This window comes from Chionomys nivalis, chromosome 7 (assembly GCF_950005125.1).
Source record: "Chionomys nivalis chromosome 7, mChiNiv1.1, whole genome shotgun sequence".
In the NCBI taxonomy this organism is placed as follows: Eukaryota; Metazoa; Chordata; class Mammalia; order Rodentia; family Cricetidae; genus Chionomys; species Chionomys nivalis.
The window spans coordinates 52,374,920-52,393,266 of NC_080092.1; the positions used below are offsets into that span (position 1 = coordinate 52,374,920).

General features: G+C 41.9%; 1 protein-coding gene across 2 annotated transcripts in view; it reads left to right on the forward strand.

Annotated features, from left to right (window-relative positions):
• Positions 1 to 529: 529 nt before the first annotated feature.
• Positions 530 to 18,347, forward strand: part of Rabep1 (rabaptin, RAB GTPase binding effector protein 1) — a 91,526-nt gene continuing 73,708 nt past the window's right edge. For both annotated transcript variants that reach the window (XM_057775561.1, XM_057775563.1), the window contains exon 1: positions 530 to 777. In XM_057775561.1, the coding sequence (XP_057631544.1) occupies positions 744 to 777 (34 nt within the window). In that variant the 5' untranslated portion in view covers positions 530 to 743. The remainder of the gene's footprint in view (positions 778 to 18,347) is intronic.

Consider the following 18,347-nt stretch of genomic DNA (forward strand, 5'->3'; position numbering starts at 1 on the left):
ACGGGCAGTACTTTCTGTATGTAATTTCTCCTCTCCAGTTACGAGCGCAAGCACTGCGTCTGCCTAGATTTCCAGCAGCTTCCCTGGCCGGGGCACATAAGAGTCAGACATAGTGGCTTAATGGAAAGTACACTGGCTTGCACATCAGACCTGGGGTCCAGGCCAAGTTCTGGCCATAACGATTCTTCCTACTTTATTGCCTCATTTAAACTTTTCTTAGCTACTGTGCTGTATCAAGGTTGTGAGGTTAAGGGACTCACTCTCTCTCAAGGTCACACAGCTAGAAGAAGCAGCGGCTGGGCTCGCGAGCTGGGTTCTGGGAGCCAGGAGCTTCAAGAGTCCTTGCCTTTCCCGCCACCAGCCTCCTCCACGCCTAGCTCTCCTCATCAGCTTCCCTCTGATGCTCAGTCCCCGGCCCCCCCACCCCACCCCGTCTCCCTCCCACCCTCCCTCCCTCCCTCCCGAGGCCCCTCCCCTCCCCTGAGGCCAACATCACGTGCCGCCCCATCCCCCCGCGCCTGCGCACTGCTTATTTCCCGCTGTCAGGATGAGGAGGCGGAGGTCGGCGCTCCGGTCCGTCTCTGCCCGGGGCTGTGGCGGCGCCGGCGGCTCCAGCCTTAGCGGTTCCTCCCTGGGCGGCGGCGGCCGCGGCTCGGTCGACGCCTCCTCCGCCAGCTGAGCCCGCGGCAGCCCGGGACTCCGCTTCCCCGCCCATCCCTGTTCCCCGAAGCCGCCTCCTGGCCATGGCGCAGCCGGGCCCGGCTCCCCAGCCTGACGGTGAGGCGCCCACCATGGCGGGCGCGGCCTGCCCTGCCCGGCGCGGCGTCGCGGGGGCCCTTGGGGCCTGAAGGGCACGCGCGCGGGTCCGGGGGTGACCCGCGAGGCCGGAGGCGGGAGCGCGCGGGCGTCGCGGGCCTGGGCAGCCCGGCTGGGGAGGGGGCGGGAGGCGCGGGCGCGGGCGGCCGTGGGGAAGGGCGTGGGGAGCCGGCGGGGGAGCGCGGAGAGGAAGGTGCCGTGGGATTAGCACGTGGGTTGCGCCCGTGGGGAAGATGGCAAGCGAGAACATGTGCTATATTCGTTGAAAAATAAAACAAAATAAAAAAAGCGAGCCCTCGGCGCTGGAGTGGCGGTGTGCCCTCTCGCCCCACCTCTGCCCCCGCCTCCTCAGGCCACGCTCCAGCGCTCTTTGCACCGGGTTCCGTGACTTGTAAAAGTAACTGGGATCGGTAACGATTTGGTAGCCTTCTGTGAGGGGTAGTGTAGCTGAATGGTAAGCCCGGGCACATTTATTAGTCTCTTAGGACCTCACTTTCTGACGCACGAGGAGTGCTTGTTTCATGCCTCTTTATCGAGAAAGATGGGCAAGCCGGGGGCCATGCGATAAAGATGGCAACATTCATCTGTAAAAGGATAGCTTAGTATTATTTTGAGAGCGTTAGAAATGAAAACGGTGCTCGAGAAAGCCAAAGTCGAGGAATCAGTCTTTTTCACCATTTCGTCTCTTCCTTTCAAGCGATGGGGTCTCATTTCGTTGACCATGCTGGCCTGAAACCCCTGAGCTATGCTCCTGCCTCAGTAGCGGAGACTTACAGGTGCAGGACAAACTGTCTTTTAATAGTGCTCATATATTTTTGGAAGGGAAACAAGGCCTTGCCCTAAATAAACCATAATGATTGTTAGAACCCTTCCTGACCTTTCAGCGGACTGAGCTGTGCTTCAGAGTTTTGGCCACATTGTTTCAGATTTTTTATGTTTAATTTCTCAACATGGAGTTATGTTTGGAAAGAAAGAATGTGCTTGGTCCTTGACAAGATTTTCTGTATCCAGTTGTGAAAGTTCTTGCAGGTGTATTTCTCTAATTGGCCTTTGTGCTTAGCATCTTTACGTGTAAGTAGGGATAGGTGCTTGGACACAGGAAGTATTTCATTTGGTCTTTCCCAAGAGTAGTCTCTTAAAGATTTTGTGAAAATCTTTCTGTTTGTTCTTGTCGTGGGGGGAACTGGAAACAATATTATCAGATTTTAAGGCTCTTGCCTTAAAGGCTCTCTGAGAAGTGTGCTCCTAAACTTGTTAGCCTCTAGTTTGGGGTTTTGTTAGTTGCCTAAGGGGTGATGTCCAGCCTGGACTTTAATTCGCTTGGTGTTTTATTCCAGTAGAAGAGAAGAGATGGTGGGCTGTCAGGAAACAGGGATGCTTTTTGGACCTTCTTTTAATTCTCACCTTTTGTATTTGGTGTCAGGGAAGAAAACTTTCCCAACCCTCTTTGTTACTGCAGACAGAGGCAGAATACAGAGAAAGCTCTGACTTCTGGTAGGTGTGCTTAACTGGCTGCTGCCTTCTTTTGCCTGCCACGGACAACTCAGGTGACATGAGTCTAGACTCCACATTTCCTGCCTCTTTCAAGATAGAAAATGGTCTTCCCTGCAAATAGGCAGAAGTGACTAAGCACTTCCCAGCATCGAGGAATCTCATATTCTCAATTCTTGCTATTCCCAGTTCGGGGTTATTACCTATTTTTCAAGTTTACATTGTAATTTTTTATTGTAAATTAATGTAAACGGGTGACCATAACTATCGTTCTCAAAGGGAGATAGAATTTGATATGTTTGAGTTTCTTGTGTCAGTGTATGCTTAGAAGTTCATCTTGGGGAGTTCGTTTTTCTCTTTAGTTGGATTCATGGTGATAACTTTAATTAAAAGCACATTTGAATTTCAGTCTCTACAAAGGATTTGGAGAATTCCTTTGTGTCAAACTGACATTAAACTTAACTATTTAGTCTTGGACTTTATTTTTCTTTCCTGTCATCTCAGTAGCAGTTGCTGACTCTTTTTCTTTTGAAATACTTTGCTTGTTTTTCATGAGGATATGTTATATTAAGAGTAAATTTCTCTGTAATTGGCAGGATGTGATGTAGCCATTTACATTTTTTCTTATTTTGTAATTTTTGAAAGTTTTGGTTTTTTGATGATGCATTTCAGTAGACCAGTGTCAACTGATTAAATTATTTTCCCTTGAAAATTCAAAGACAAGTGTAAAAATTTTCAGACTTCAGTTGAAGCTAAACTATATCTTAGAAGCATTTGTCCTGATTTTGCTTTATTAAAATTAAATTTTTAAAAATTACCTTTATTTGTGTGTGTTTGTGTATGTGTGTATACTTGCCACAAGGTCAGAGGACAACGTGTGGGAATTGGTTCTCTCTTTTCATTATGTGGTTTTTGAGATTGAAAGGCTTGACAGAAGTCACATTTACTTACTGAGTGATGTCACTGACCCCTTTGTTTTTCATATAATCTCTCTATTTAAAAATTATATGTTAGAAAAAAGGATTTTGAATGTTTTCCCATAAAGAACTGATAAGTATTTGAGGATGTAGATGTGTTTAACTTCATTTACACATTTTATAATATATGCTAGCTTCAAAACATTGCAAAGCCTGCCCCCTTTGATGCTTTTATTTTGTTTTTCAGATTTATTTTTATGTGTTTGGGTGTTTTGCATGCATGTTTGTGCACCATGTGCTCGTCTGAGGCCTTTGAAGTCAGAAAAGGGCGTCTGGTCCCCCTGAGACTAGAGTTACAGATGGTTGTGGGCCATCGTCTGGGTGCGGGAATTGAACCCAGGTTCTCTGGGAGAACAGTCTTAACTGCTGAGCCATCTTTTTAGTCCTTCATTGATGTTTTATATATTAGGAAAAAAACCTTAAGTAAAAGTATATTTTTCCATTTCTCAGAGGTAAGATTTCTGTTCTGCGTTTTATTCCATTATATAGACATGCTACCTTTAATCTTTGAAATAGATGGGTACAAAGGTCTGCAACTTTCTTTTCTCACTTAAATGTTACTTATCATTACTCTCTGTGTGTGTGTGTGTGAATGGTTACATGGCCGTGTGACGTGCCATAACCATTATAGGGGTGCTATTGTAATAGCTTCTAGTTTTTTTTTTTTTTTTTTTTTTTCGAGACAGGGTTTCTCTGTGGTTTTGGAGCCTGTCCTGGAACTAGCTTTTGTAGACCAGGCTGGTCTCGAACTCACAGAGATCCACATGCCTCTGCCTCCCGAGTGCTAGGATTAAAGGCGTGCGCCACCACCGCCCGGCTAGCTTCTAGTTTTTGATAAAGAAATTGAACCCAGAGAAATTAAACATGCCTGGAGCTATAGTAAGTTAGAGGGGCAGGATTCAAACACAGAACATTTGAATCCAGAATCCTCTGGTTTGTTTACTAGAGCAGAAGGACCATTGTCTGTTCCTGTAGCTCTGCCTTTTTCTTATTAAAAGTCTATTCCATCACGTGTGTGGCGTGCATGATGAATTTTCTTGTTTTTATTCATTATTATTTTAATGATTTTTTTTTTTTTTCGAGACAGGGTTTCTCTGTGGTTTTGGAGCCTGTCCTGGAACTAGCTCTTGTAGACCAGGCTGGTCTCGAACTCACAGAGATCCGCCTGCCTCTGCCTCCCGAGTGCTGGGATTAAAGGCGTGCGCCACCACCGCCCGGCTTATTTTAATGATTTTTGTTATTTTATGTGTGCTTGTATTTTGCCTGCATGTATGTCTGTCCCTGATATCCACATAGGCTAGAAGAGGGAATTGGCTTCCTGGAACTGGAGTTAACAGGTGGTTGTGAGCCACCATGTGAGTACTGGGTATTGAACCCAGGTCCTCTGGAAGAATAATCAGTTCTCTTAATTGTTGAGCTATCTCTCCAACCCCTATTTTTTTTTTTTTTTTTTTTTTTGGTTTTTTTTTTTTTTTGGTTTTTCGAGACAGGGTTTCTCTGTAGCTTTTGGAGCCTGTCCTGGAACTCCCTTTGTAGACCAGGCTGGCCTTGAACTCACAGAGATCCGCCTGCCTCTGCCTCCCAAGTGCTGGGATTAAAGGCGTGCGCCACCACCGCCCGGCTCCAACCCCTATTTTTATTTTTATTATTGGGACAAGGTTCCAATTTAGCCAAATGGACCTCCAATTCATGATGTTCTCCTGCTGTATCCTCTGGAGTATTGGGATGACAGGCTGTGTGTTTCCACGGATGCGCTGGTTGGTTGCTAATCTCTTCATTTTATAAGCAGTGCTAAGATGGTGTACTTTTTTTCTACTGGGGTTTGAATCCAGTACCTTGTACATGCTAAGCAAGCACTATATTACTGAGCTATAGTTCCAGCAGGCCTAAACCACTGGTACTCTTGCTTTTATATCTGTGAGACTACTGAGTTAAAAGGATACATCCTAACGGATTTAAATCAAAACTGCTGCTAGTTTAAGCTTAAAAAAATATCAATTTAATCAATGTATATACCTGCCAAGGTATATGAGAGAGTATATTTCCTCATTAAAAGCTCTCCTGCTAGGTACTGCAAGTTAGTCTTGGATTCACTGCATAGCTCTGGTTCACCTGAAGCTAACAGCAGTCCCACCTCATGTCCTAAGTGCTGGGATTACAAGTATGCCTTCCATACCTGAGGCGTTCTTTAATTAATATTTTGGTGCCTGGACTATGCTAACCCCTCTGTTAGTCTCTAAGAAATACAGAGATAAGTCAAACCAGATCTAGTTTCTGTTCCTAGATAGTCATTTAGTCATTAATTAGATTATTCCACAGACGGTGTAAAAGCATTTATTCAACTATTACTAATGTGAACTACTTGTCAGGCACAGTTCTGGTAATTATAATCCATCAGTGAGCATGACAGGTAATAAACAGCCCTGCTTTAATGAAGGGAAACAGGTACTGAACATATACAGGTTATATACATTCTTAGTCAATAAATGCTCTTTAAAACAGCAGAGCAGGGTCCTAAGAAGCATTGGGCTTGTTTTATTTATTTATTTTGATTACTTAAGTGTATATGTGCTTGTGGGGTAGGTTAGGTTCCCATAAGCCAGAAGAGGGTGTTAGATTCCCAAGAGTAAGAGTTACAGTTTGAACTACCTGGTGTGGAGGATAGGGACTAATCTTGGGTCCTCTGCAAGAGTTACAAATGATCTTAACTGCTAAGCCTTCTCACTAGCCCTGGGGTTGGTTTTAAATGAATTGTCGGAATAGTGATTTCTGATACAGATATTCCGATACAGATAAAATTTATGCAGAGACCTGAAGGACTAAGTGGAATTAGCCATGAGGCAAAGCTTCACGAGGATATATCTAGCATACTGAAGAGGCAGCTGTGGCTGGAGTGGTGTTAGAGTGAGGATGAGCCAATCACAGAGATAGGGAAGGGCGATTTTGTAGGGCCGCAGAAACATTTTAAAGATCGGTTTCAGTCTGTAAAAATGAACAATTGAATCAATCCATTTCACTAGGGGAAAACATTGAAAAGGTTTTAAGCGGAAGAGTGATACGGTTGGACATAACAAAAAAGGTGCTGGGCTTGATAGCTCAAGCCTGTAATCCCAGCATAGAAGACTGAAGCAGAATTGCCACAATATTTGAGGCCAGCCTGGGCTACAGAGGGAGAACCTGCCTCAAAAAACTGAAAGCAACAACCCACAAACGAATAAACAAAAACCACAAACAAAAACCCACATTGCTTTGGTTGTTGGATTGGCACTAGGATTTAAGGGAGGCCTGAATCCAGGCAAAGGTGGAGTTTGGACCAAGATAATTGATGGAAACTTTATTTTGAGAATATAGCCTGAGGGGTTTGCTGATGGCATTGGATATTTGACAACTGATAGAGGAGTCAAGGAATCCCACAATTCTGCCTGAGGACCTGTGAGGGGCACACAGTACTACACATTTGAGGCATTTGGCCATTTAGAGGAGGTGGTCGTGATATTCCTGTCTGATGGAGCAGGAGTCCCTCTCTTGGAGCAAGCAGAGAGAAGGTATGAGTGAGGTGTTAGTGGTCTTTAGAGATGAAAGAAATACCCTTTGAAGGGTTTGAAGCAGGTAGATGACAAATGGTGGCTTTAAAAAGTAGATTGATTCTTTTCTTCATTTTCATGGAGCTGTGGAATGAGCCCAGGTTCTTTGTATATACCAGGTAAGTGTTCCATCCCTGAGCCTTAGCGATTATATTGTTTTCAGATAGGGCATGTTTGTGTTACTTTACTTTTTTTTTTTTTATTTAATGGTTTGGGGTATGTGTGCTCATAGCACAGTGCTTCTGAGGTGTCAAAGACAGTTTGTGAGAGGTGGTTTTCTCTTCTATTTCTTCATGGGTTCTAGGGATCAGATTCAGCTAGCTCACTAGGCTTGTGTGGCTAGCTGCTTCATTCACTGAACTGGCTGGCTGGCCCTCATTGACTAAGTTCTTGTTGTGAATTGACTATTATATCATTTTTCCATTGAATTATACTTGCTAATTATTTTTTTCCTGCATGCGTGGTGTATATGTTTTTGTGTATTTGCAGGTGCATGCACACATGTGCATGGATGTCAGACACTGACATTAGATGTCTTTTTAAGCCTTTCTCATTTTATGAGGCAGGGTCCCTTACTGAACTTGGCACTTGCTGGTTAGAACTGAGCAACCAGTTACAACTGAAATTGGTGAGATTTGCTGGTCAGCAAGCCCCAGAGATCCTGCTGTCTTTGTTTCCCCGAGAGCTGGGGTTATAGATGTGTATCTCTGGCTTGCTGTGTGGATGATGGGGAATTGAACTCAGGTCCTTCTGCTTGTGTGGCAAAATACCGACTGAGCACTCTCAGCTTTCTTTTCTTGTTAAATTAGAGGAGTGCTCTATAAACTGTAGTAGGTTTTTGGTATCTATTAGATATTTTGTTTTCCTAGTTTGTTGTTTACCTACCTTTTTAAAAAATTGTACAAAAAGCGATTTTTTTTTGCAGTTGACCTTTTGTTATTTTGTATGTTTTTTTGTTTTTGAGACAGGGTTTCTCTGTGCAACTTTGACTGTCCTGGAACTCACTCTGTAGACCAGGCTGACCTCAAACTCACAGAGATTCCCCTGCCTCTGCTTCCCAAGAGCTGGAATTCAAGGCATACACCATCATGCCCATTGCTGACCTATTTTTTTTTAAGTTTATGATCTTAAGGTTTCTGGTTTAGAAGGATCTTCCCACCTCCTATTTCTCAATTCTTTTATTCTCTCTCTCTCTCTCTCTCTCTCTCTCTCTCTCTCTCTCTCTCTCTCGCTCGCTCGCTCGCTCGCTCTCATTTCTTTTCCTCTAAGACAGGGTTTCTCTATGTAGGCACGTCTGGCCTGGAACTCACTCTGTAGACCAGACTGACCTTGAATTCAGAACTGAACTACACCTTCCTGTGCCTCCCAAACTCTGGGATTAAAGGTGTGTGCCACCATTGCCAAGTACATGGTTTTCTTTTCTTTCTTCCTTTCTTCCTTTCTTCCTTTCTTCCTTCCTTCCTTCCTTCCTTCCTTCCTTCCTTCCTTCCTTCCTTCCTTCCTTCCTTCCTTCCTTCCTTTCTTTCTCGAGACAGGGTTTCTCTGTGGTTTTTTGGAGCCTGTCCTGGAACTAGCTCTTGTAGACCAGGCTGGTCTCGAACTCACAGAGATCCGCCTGCCTCTGCCTCCCAAGTGCTGGGATTAAAGGCGTGCGCCACCACCGCCCAGCAGGTACATGGTTTTCTTTAATCCACCTGGATTTCATTTTAAAATTTAAAGGGAAAGTTTAATGTAAAGAGTTAATACGCCACCTACTAGGACAAAAGGAGACCTTAAAGAATATAGTACTACAGCTTGCTAGACACGAGCAGTTTCTGCTTCCAGGGCTGAGGCCAAATAGACAGGGAAGGAATCCAACTCAGTTCCTGTGTAAGAGCAGTGAACACTCTTGAGCCATTTTTCCAGCCTGATAGACTCTTCATGTATAGTCATTAAATTGAGTTTAATCTTTATAGGAATATCTGTAAACTTTTATTGTTTATTTTTGTGTAGTACTATTGTGTCAGATAATGGTATGTTTGGGGAATATAAAGATGAATGATAGACAGCCTGCCTTCTATGCGTTGTTGATTTAGTGAGGGAATAGCCTTGAACTTTGAGGATGCCCAGCAAGAAAACAGATAGTGGTATTTTTTTAAAATTGTTTTTATTGAGCTATATATTTTTCTCTGTCCCCTCCCTTTCTTTCCTCTCCTCTTCTGCCCTCTCCCATGGTTGCCATGCGCCCAATTTATTCAGGAGATCTTGTCTTTTTCTACTTCCCCTGTAGATTAGATCCATGTATGTCTCTCTTAGGGTCCTCTTGATTGTCTAGTTCTCTGGGATTGTGAATTGTAGGCTGGTTTTTCTTTGCTTTATGTCTAAAAGCCACTTTATGTGTGAGTACATGTGATACTTATCTTTCTGGGTCTGGGTTACCTCATATATGTGTGTGTGTGTGTGTGTGTATAATGGCATTTTTGATTGATAGTCTACTTTCTGTTCCTTCTGGAGAAGAAAGCTTGCCACCTCCTAATTTTTACTAGTTATGTATTGTATTTTTCTTTTAACTAAAGTAATGTTTGCCATACTATAACTGCTTTAGTTTTATTTGCTAGAGGAAATCCCAAGCATTTTTTTACATGTCAGTCTGAAGCAATTTGATGGTAATGTGTTCTTTCTAAGTATTTGGTTTATGGTTTTTATTACATGACTAGAATCTACTTACCATTCTTTAGATTCTTTTTCAGGCAAATTCCAGTTAGTGACTTTTATTGGAACCTGGAACCTGGTATTCTCTAGATATACTTAACCTATGGAAAATAGTAGAAAGTCACACAACTATATCTAAAAGGAGTCCTAGAGAGTAGTCATCATTCTCAGTTTATGAATGAGGCTAAGGACTAAAGAGATGATGCCACTTGTACTGTGGCAGTGAGTGTTGGAACTTGGAAGATGAGCTGCCACTGGTCTTCTGAGTATTGCTTCTTTTATAAAAAATAAACTTTATTCAGAAGCCTCATTCTTATGTTTCCTGAAAAGAATCACCAAACTGATAGGAGCTGAACACATTAGAGAGTCTTGATAATCAATCCCCCACTGCCACCGCACACATAGGGTTTCTCTCTGTAGCCCTGATTGCCCTGAAACTTGAGATGCACCTGTTTTGGACTTCACGGTGCTGGGATTAGAAGCATACGCCACCACATTCAGCCCAATACTTTTATTTTGTTGTTATGTTTTTGAGACACATTTCTCCGTGTAGCCTTTGCTTTCCTTGAACTCATTCTGTAAACCAGGCTAGCCTTGAACTCACAGAGATCTGCCTGCTCTGCCTCCTGAGTTCTGGAGTTAAAGACTTGTGCCTCCACCACTTGGCTACTTTCATTTCTGAAACAATTTGTTGATAATGGGTGTTGCAGATGTTACAGAATACTTTTTTGTTGTTGTTGTTTTTCGAGACAGGGTTTTGCTGTAGTTTTAGAGCCTGGCCTGGAACTAGCTCTTGTAGACCAAGCTGGCCTCGAACTCACAGAGATCTACCTGCCTCTGCCGCCCGAGTGCTGGGATTAAAGGTGTGCGCCACCACTGCCTGGCTCTAGAATACTTCTTTAACATAAAAGTCGGTGAATACAAACATCATGAGGAAGAGGCCGCTTGTCTAAGTGATGGTGGTATTTCTAGCATAATACTTGTCCTGGAGTAAATGTGAACAATAGGTTTTTTTTTTTTTTAGAAACTGACATGAAAACAGACAGTTATGATAATGTGGTCTCATTTTCTCATTCAAATATTTCCCAATATTTTGATTAGACATAGTAGAGACATCTTGCACTATTCAGAAAGTTAGGTAACACAGACCCTCCACTCACTATATCCTATTCATATTGGAGAGAATGGTACATGAATACAGCCTTGAGAGTTGTAAAGAATTTTTGACAAACGGAGAAGTAAGTTCATGGATGCTGCAATTTACCAAGATTGAATTATGGAGAACAGTCCAGTAATGAGTAAGGTTGAATCAGTAAAAGTTTGTCATAGAATAAGCCCGGGGTCTGAGACGTCACTGATGAGTTCCGTCAAGTATCTAATAGATTTTTTTTAATATTTATTTATTTATTATGCATACAATATTCTGTCTATGTGTATGTCTGCAGGCCAGAAGAGGGCACCAGACCTCATTACAGATGGTTGTGAGCCACCATGTGGTTGCCGGGAATTGAACTCAGGACCTTTGGAAGAGTAGGCAATGCTCTTAACCACTGAGCCATCTCTCCAGCCCCCGTCAAGTATCTAAAAGACTAATACCACTTCTGCAAAAACTCTTTAAAATTTTGGAAAGGGGAAAGGACTCCTTCCAAGTTCGCTCTTCAGTGCCTGCATTATGTTGATACCTAAACCAGATATGGATACAAGAAAAAGCCTGGCATGGTGCTCTATGTCTGTAATGCCCACACTTAGGCAGAGGTAGGTGGGTCCCTGTGAGTTCAAAGGTGGTATAGTGAAGCCCTGTCTCAAAAAACAAATTATTACTTTTGAACACAGATGCTGAAATCTTCATTAAGCTATTGAGCAAAATCTAGTTGCATATTAAAGATGTTTCACCATGGTAAAGTGGGATTCATTCAGAAGTGCAAAGATGGTTCAACACATGTAAATATGGGTGACCATATCAAGAGACTAATGACAAAACCATAGGGTGATTATTTTAATAGATGCAGGAAAAGGATTTGATAAAAGTCAGTATCCCTTAGCAAAAACTCAACAAATTAGGTATAGAATTAATAACATAATAACTACCAATTTTGACAAAATCCACAATTAACATCCTGAATGGAAAATCATTGAAATTGGAAAAAGACAGATGGCCATTTTATCACTTCTGTTTGATACAGAAAGGCAAGTCCTAATCAGAGCAGTTAGGTAAGAGAAAGCAATAAAAGGTGTCCAGATTGAGAAGGAATAAGTTAAACTGTCTCTCTGACTCCAATATAAAACATCCACAGAGTAATTTGGCTCCCCAAATAGCAATATTCAGAGGTGGAGCTTTGGAGGAAATGATTGGGTCATAAGGCTTTGCCTTTATCAGTTACTCTACTGAAGTGTTCACAATTTATGAAATATTGGGAGGTGGGAGATGAGGCCTAGTTGGAGGAAACAAGTTACTGAGAGCATGCCTCTGGAAGTTATATCTCAGGGTTCTTCCATTTATCACCTCCTTGGCTTCCTGGTGCTTTAGAAGTGCTTTACAGTTCCCCTCAGGTAGCTGTCACACCGGCAGAAACTGAGCATATTTAGAAAACTCTGAAGATGACACACATACACAGTGAGAACAAATTCATGTGCAGGATATAAAATCAACATAATAGAAGTGAGAGATACCCTGGAACTGGAGTTACAGGCAGTTGTGAGCTACCATGTAGGTGTTGGGAATTGAACCTTGGTCCTCTGGAAGAGCAGCCAGTGTTGTTAACTGCTGAGCCATCTTTCCTGCTCTCTTCTTAATGAACCTTTTCTCCAGGAATTAAAGGGACATTTCTTTTAAGGCCCTGTCATGACTTCCTGCATAGTTTGAACCCTTTCCTTTCTAATGGGCTTTCTACTACCTTGAGCCAGATCATGAACTGGAGGCCCTTTCTCCTAATAAACCTCATTCCTTAAGGTTAATTATATGTCATCCTGTATCATCTGCTGCTACTCCAGTATTATATTTAACATTATAAAACTATTGTAATTAGATCAGCATGGGATTAGCGCAAAAACACCCATAGGCTTGGGATGAATGTAGGTTCTTGCCTAGCATGTGCAAGGAGTTGGGTTCAATCCCCAGCACCAGAACACACAACAAACCAGACACAAGTCAGTCCATATTCTTAAATCCATACTATTATAGCCACTAAGGTGGTAAGAACATAACAATAACCAGGCAGTGGTGGCACATGCCTTTAATTCCAGCACTCAGGAGGCAGAGGCAGACAGATCTCTGTGAGTTTGAGGCCAGCCTGGTCTACAGAGCGAGTTCGAGGACTGGCTCCTAGCTACTGTCTAGAAAAACCACACACACACACACAACCAAAAAAAAACAAAGACAAAAACAAAAAAACCCACAAAAAACCATAAAAACCAACATAACAATGAACAAAAGATAGTTGTTGCTTCAATGGAAGTTAGAGGCAACTGTATATCCTTATGTCACACCATAAAGAAAAATAAATGGAAAGTAGATCAAAGACCTAAATGTAAGACAAAGTTATGAAACTGCTACAAGAAAACTTAGGAGAAAATACCCACATTTGTCTGGGCAATGATTTGTTTGGGATATAACCTCAAAAGCACAGGCAATGAAAGCAAAAGCAGGTAAATGAGATTACACCTAACTAAAAAGCTGTGCAGCAGAGGAAATCAGTAGAGTGAAGAAGGAAGTTTACAGATGGGAGGCAATATCCAGAAGTGATGCATTTGGTTGAAGATTAATACTCCCCAAATATAAGGAGCTTAGTAGTAAGAAAACAACCTAATTAAAAAAGGACAAAATATTTGAACAGACTTTTCTTAAAAGAACACATACAGGTGGCTGATGAAAAAATTCTTTGTATCACTAGTCAAGGAATACAAAGATAAAACCATAGTGAGATAACACTTCACTTTAGTTAGGATGACACTTCACAAAAAGACAAATGGTTAATGAGTTAAGTTATAAGAGCTAGTTAGTAATAAGCGTAAGCAATGACCAAGCTTTTATAATTAATAAGAAATCTCCAGGCCGGGCGGTGGTGGCACACGCCTTTAATCCCAGCACTCGGGAGGCAGAGGCAGGCGGATCTCTGTGAGTTCGAGACCAGCCTGGTCTACAAGAGCTAGTTCCAGGACAGGCTCCAAAACCACAGAGAAACCCTGTCTCGAAAAACAAACAACAAAAACAAACAACAAAAAACAAAACAAAACAAAAAAAACCCAGAAATCTCCATGTGATTATTTGGGAGGTGGCCAGACAGAAATGTCTGCCTACACACAGTGGCTCACAACTGTAGCTCCAGTTTCAGAGGCTTTCATGCCCACTTCTGGCTCCTTGGGCACCAGGCATACATATGGTACACATACATACATGAAAGCAAAACACACACACAGAGATTAAAAAGCTATAAACCACAAGATTATTATGTCATTATTTCTATCTTTTGTTTGTTAAAACTTAACCTCACTAAGTTTCTGAGTACAGGAGTCAAATGGTCCTTCTGCCTTACCCTACCATGTGTTGGGGCAACAGGTACTTGCTTCTACACCTATTTGTGAACATTTTAAAAATCATTCATTTTTGTTGATGTTGATACACTGTAATTTAGAAAACTTTCCCTTCATGGTATTTGTGCCATCCTAGTTCTGTAGTGAGTATCCTTGTGCACTGCTTATCTTCACATGTTCTTGTGCAAGTCTTTGAATGGCATTTCTGTTGTGCACATTTAAACATTTTAATGCAAGTAACAAGTTTTTATTTTATTTTATTTTATTTCTTTCTTTCTTTCTTTTTTTTTTTTTTTTGAGGCACGGTTTCTTTATGTAGCCCTGCCTATCCTGGAACTTGCTTGGTAGACCAAGCTGGCCTAGAACTCACAGACTTCTGCCTGTCTCTGCCTTCTGAGAGCTATGATTAAAGGCGTGGACCACCTGGCTAATACCAAGTTTTTTTCCAGGAAGGTCTGGCACTTAGGGTGTGAAGTGTTCATAGCCATGTATGACATTGAACCTGAGTCTTTTTCTATGTGGAGAAATTGACCTTTGTTATATGCAACAAGAACAGCAAACTTTTCTGCCAGTTTGTTTTTTTTTTGACTTAGATGTATTGGTATATGGAGCATTTTCAATTTTATGTGATTCGATTATCAGTGTTTTTCTTTGGGGCATCAAAGTTTATGTTCTGTCTGCTATTTTCTACTGTTTACTTTTAAATATTTGATTATGAGATTTTATTTTGATGAAAGCAATCAGATAAATGGCTAGCTGTTGTTTTTTCATCATACAGGATTAATTCAGTACTCAGCTGACGATACTGTAGTCATATTGCACAGTTACACTTACTGTTTTTCTCTACTTCGTTATGTTTTAGTATTAAAAGAGCCAGAAGAGAGCATTGATTCCAGAGAGCTCAGTTAAGTTAAAGGAGGTTGTGAGCTACTAGACATGGGTGCTAAGAACCGAGCTCCTGTCCTCTGCAAGAGCAGTGTGCTCTTTTGACTGCTGAGCCATTTCTTTAACCCTTGCATCTTTACAATTACTATACTAATATAAGTTTATTAATTGTATTAAGTAATCCTCCAGTCTCGTGTGTGTGTGTGTGTGTGTGTGTGTGTGTGTGTGGTTTTTCAAGACAGAGTTTCTCTGTGTAACAGTTCTGGCTGTCCTGTCATGTGCTTTGTAGACCAGGCTGGCCTTGAACTTACAGAAATCTGCCTGCTCTGCCTCCCTATTGCTGGGACTAAAGGTGTGCAGCACCATTGCCTGGCTTCTTTAATCTTTTTAAAAGTGGCATCATTCCTGCTTCAGAGTTGAATAAATGAAAGTTGAGTAGAAGCTGGGCTTGGTGGTGCACGCCTTTAATCCCAACACTCTGGAGGCAGAGGCAGGTGGATCTCTGTGAATCTGAGACCAGCCTGGCTGCACAGAGAAACCCTGTCTTGAAAAACACTCCTTCCCCAATACTTGAGACTCAGGTTCCTGTGAGTTTTCATTTCATTGCCCATCGTGTCTGTTTTAGTTGAGTAAATTTCACTGGCCTTTAAAAACTGACATTGTCCATTTGTTTTCTTTCTTTGTAAATTATATCTGAGTTCTTTACATTCAGAAGGTAGAGCCCTTTATTTTTGTTTGTTATAGATCTTTCAGGTTTATTCTTTGCTCTTGTTTCAGGGATGGGGTAGTAGGTGATACTGGACATTGACTCTAGGGCCTTGCACACTCTAGAATGTCTGTGTTCTACCACTGACCTTCCCTCACAGTCTGTTTGCCACCAGGGGCAGAAACAGGACGGGCTTTGTAAGACCTTGTGAGCACGGTGGGAATAGCCTTCTGAGACAACTCCAGTGAGACAGTTAAACTTTATTCCAGAAGGTGGGGAGGTATAAAGGATGGAACAGTGGCTAGGGCGTCACCTAATTTGCATTAAACAGCCCGTCCCTATTCTAAAGCTTGTAGTGCAAGTCTGATTGCCATATGGGCAGCAGGGGGGACGGTTCTGCGAGGGTCAAGGGTCACATGAGATAAGTCAGGTATTGGGACCTAGAGACATTCTCCTGATAAGGTCAGGTTGACAGCCGGAGACTGAGCTTCGAGAAAGCTGCAAGGTCACGGTAGACTGCAACCTCTGACCAGCAGGCCTCCCAACAAACTTTATTCTCAGCGTGGCTTTTGTTGTAAGTTAGCTTTTGGAGTGGTTTTCATAGAAGGAAATGTAAGACTTCATTTGAACTGATGCTGGTAATGCTTTTGACACCTCTAAAGACTCATTCCTCAAAACCATTAGATACCCTGCCCACCCATTTTTTTTTTTTTGAGTGTATAAACTTCTTTTATAAAAAGTAGTGGTTAAGTTTCAGTATTCTTTTTTTTTTTTTGATTTTTCAAGACAGGGTTTCTCTGTAGCTTTTGGTTCCTGCCCTGGAACTAGCTCTTGTAGACCAGGCTGGCCTCGAACTCACAGATATCCGCCTACCTCTGCCTCCTGAGTGCTGGGATTAAAGGTGTGCGCCACCACCGCCCAGCAAGTTTCAGTATTCTTTAAAAAATTTTTATTTCTTTTATATGTGTTTGGTCAAAAGTGAGACCCCAGCCCCCAGACATCCCTATATCCAAGGACTCTGGGATGTTTGGTCAAAAGTGAGAACCCAAGCAAGGCGGTGGTGGCACACACCTTTAATCCCAGCACTCAGGAGGCAGAGGCAGGCGGATCTCTGTGAGTTCTAGACCAGCCTGGTCTACAATAGCTAGTTCCACGACAGGCTCCAAAGCTACAGAGAAACCCTGTCTGGAAAAAACCAACAACAACAACAACAACAACAACAACAACAAAAAGAGTAATAATGAATCCAATATAGTCTCTGTTTCTTTTCCCTTATGTATATATACCTATGTTAAAATACAGATTAGGCACAGTATGAGGTTAATAGTAACTGATTATAAAACAACAATTATATAGTATAATAATTGGGTAAATGAACCGGGCGGTGGTGGCATACGCCTTTAATCCCAGCACTTGGGAGGCAGAGGCAGGCGGATCTCTGTGAGTTCGAGACCAGCCTGGTCTACAAGAGCTAGTTCCAGGAAAGGCTCCAAAACCACAGAGAAACCCTGTCTCGAAAAACCGAAAAAAAAAAAAATGGGTAAATGTAATACTTGGGTAAATGTGGTCTCTAGCTCTCTCAAAATATCTTGTAATCTTTTGCCTAAAGGCAGCATTTTACTACTTCCCTTTCACTCCCAGAAATTGCCAACATACTACTTTTTGCTTTGACACCTTTATGAAGTAAATTAGGGGCTATATGAGCAGAAGCATGTGATAATAGCTACCCAAGTAACATATGGGTAGCATACAGCATGTGGATATGGGAGACAAAGACGATTCACATCTTGGGTAGGCCGGAGTGGGAAGGTGTGAGTTCTTTATGCTACTCAAAGAGTTTACAGTTTAAAACTCATGAGTTGTTTCTGGTGTTTTCCATATGATTCTTGACCACTGGTACTGGATACTTTGGGAAGTGAGACTGTAGACGAAGGAGGGTATTAGTACTTCTGGAATGATATCTTTACACACATATCCATGATCTCTTCCCTAGGACAGATTCCTAGTGGAGAAATTGCCTAGTATTTAAGACTGTTGTTGTTGATTGCCACATAGCCATTTGCCTTGAAATGTACCCTGGAAAGGTAGATTGTACTAACATTAGTTCTCGCTTTCAGAGATGAGAGCCAGCTTGTAAGAGGTAGAACTGAGCCTTAGATTCATATTCTTTAACTATTTTGCTATGCCTAATAAATATGGGATTCTTTGTTTGTTTAGTTTGAGAAGGGGGGGTCTCATTATGTATCCCTGACTGGCCTGGAGCAAGCTATGTAGTAAGCAAGGCTAGCCTTAAACTGAGCCATCTGCTTCTGCCTCCTGAGTGCTGGACTTAAAGGTGTGTACCACCAATGCCCAACAAATAGGAGATTCTTAATTGTTAATGCCTGTTATAATCATCATCTTTTGTAGTGCTGAGATTTTCCCTTACCAGTAAATGTTAACATCTGTGTTTTCTCCTTGAAACTTCTTTAGTTTTCATGTTCCCATCCTTAGATAAATCTTAGATAAATGTAGGCAGAATTATAGCTATTTATCAAAATTCTAATCTCTCTCTACCTATGCCCTTGATAGTTCTGAAAAGTTCATAAATAATGCGTTCAATTTCCTTGTAAATAAAATATAACCTTTGTGTTATTATTATTTATTTATGAACTTCTGATAAGTAAT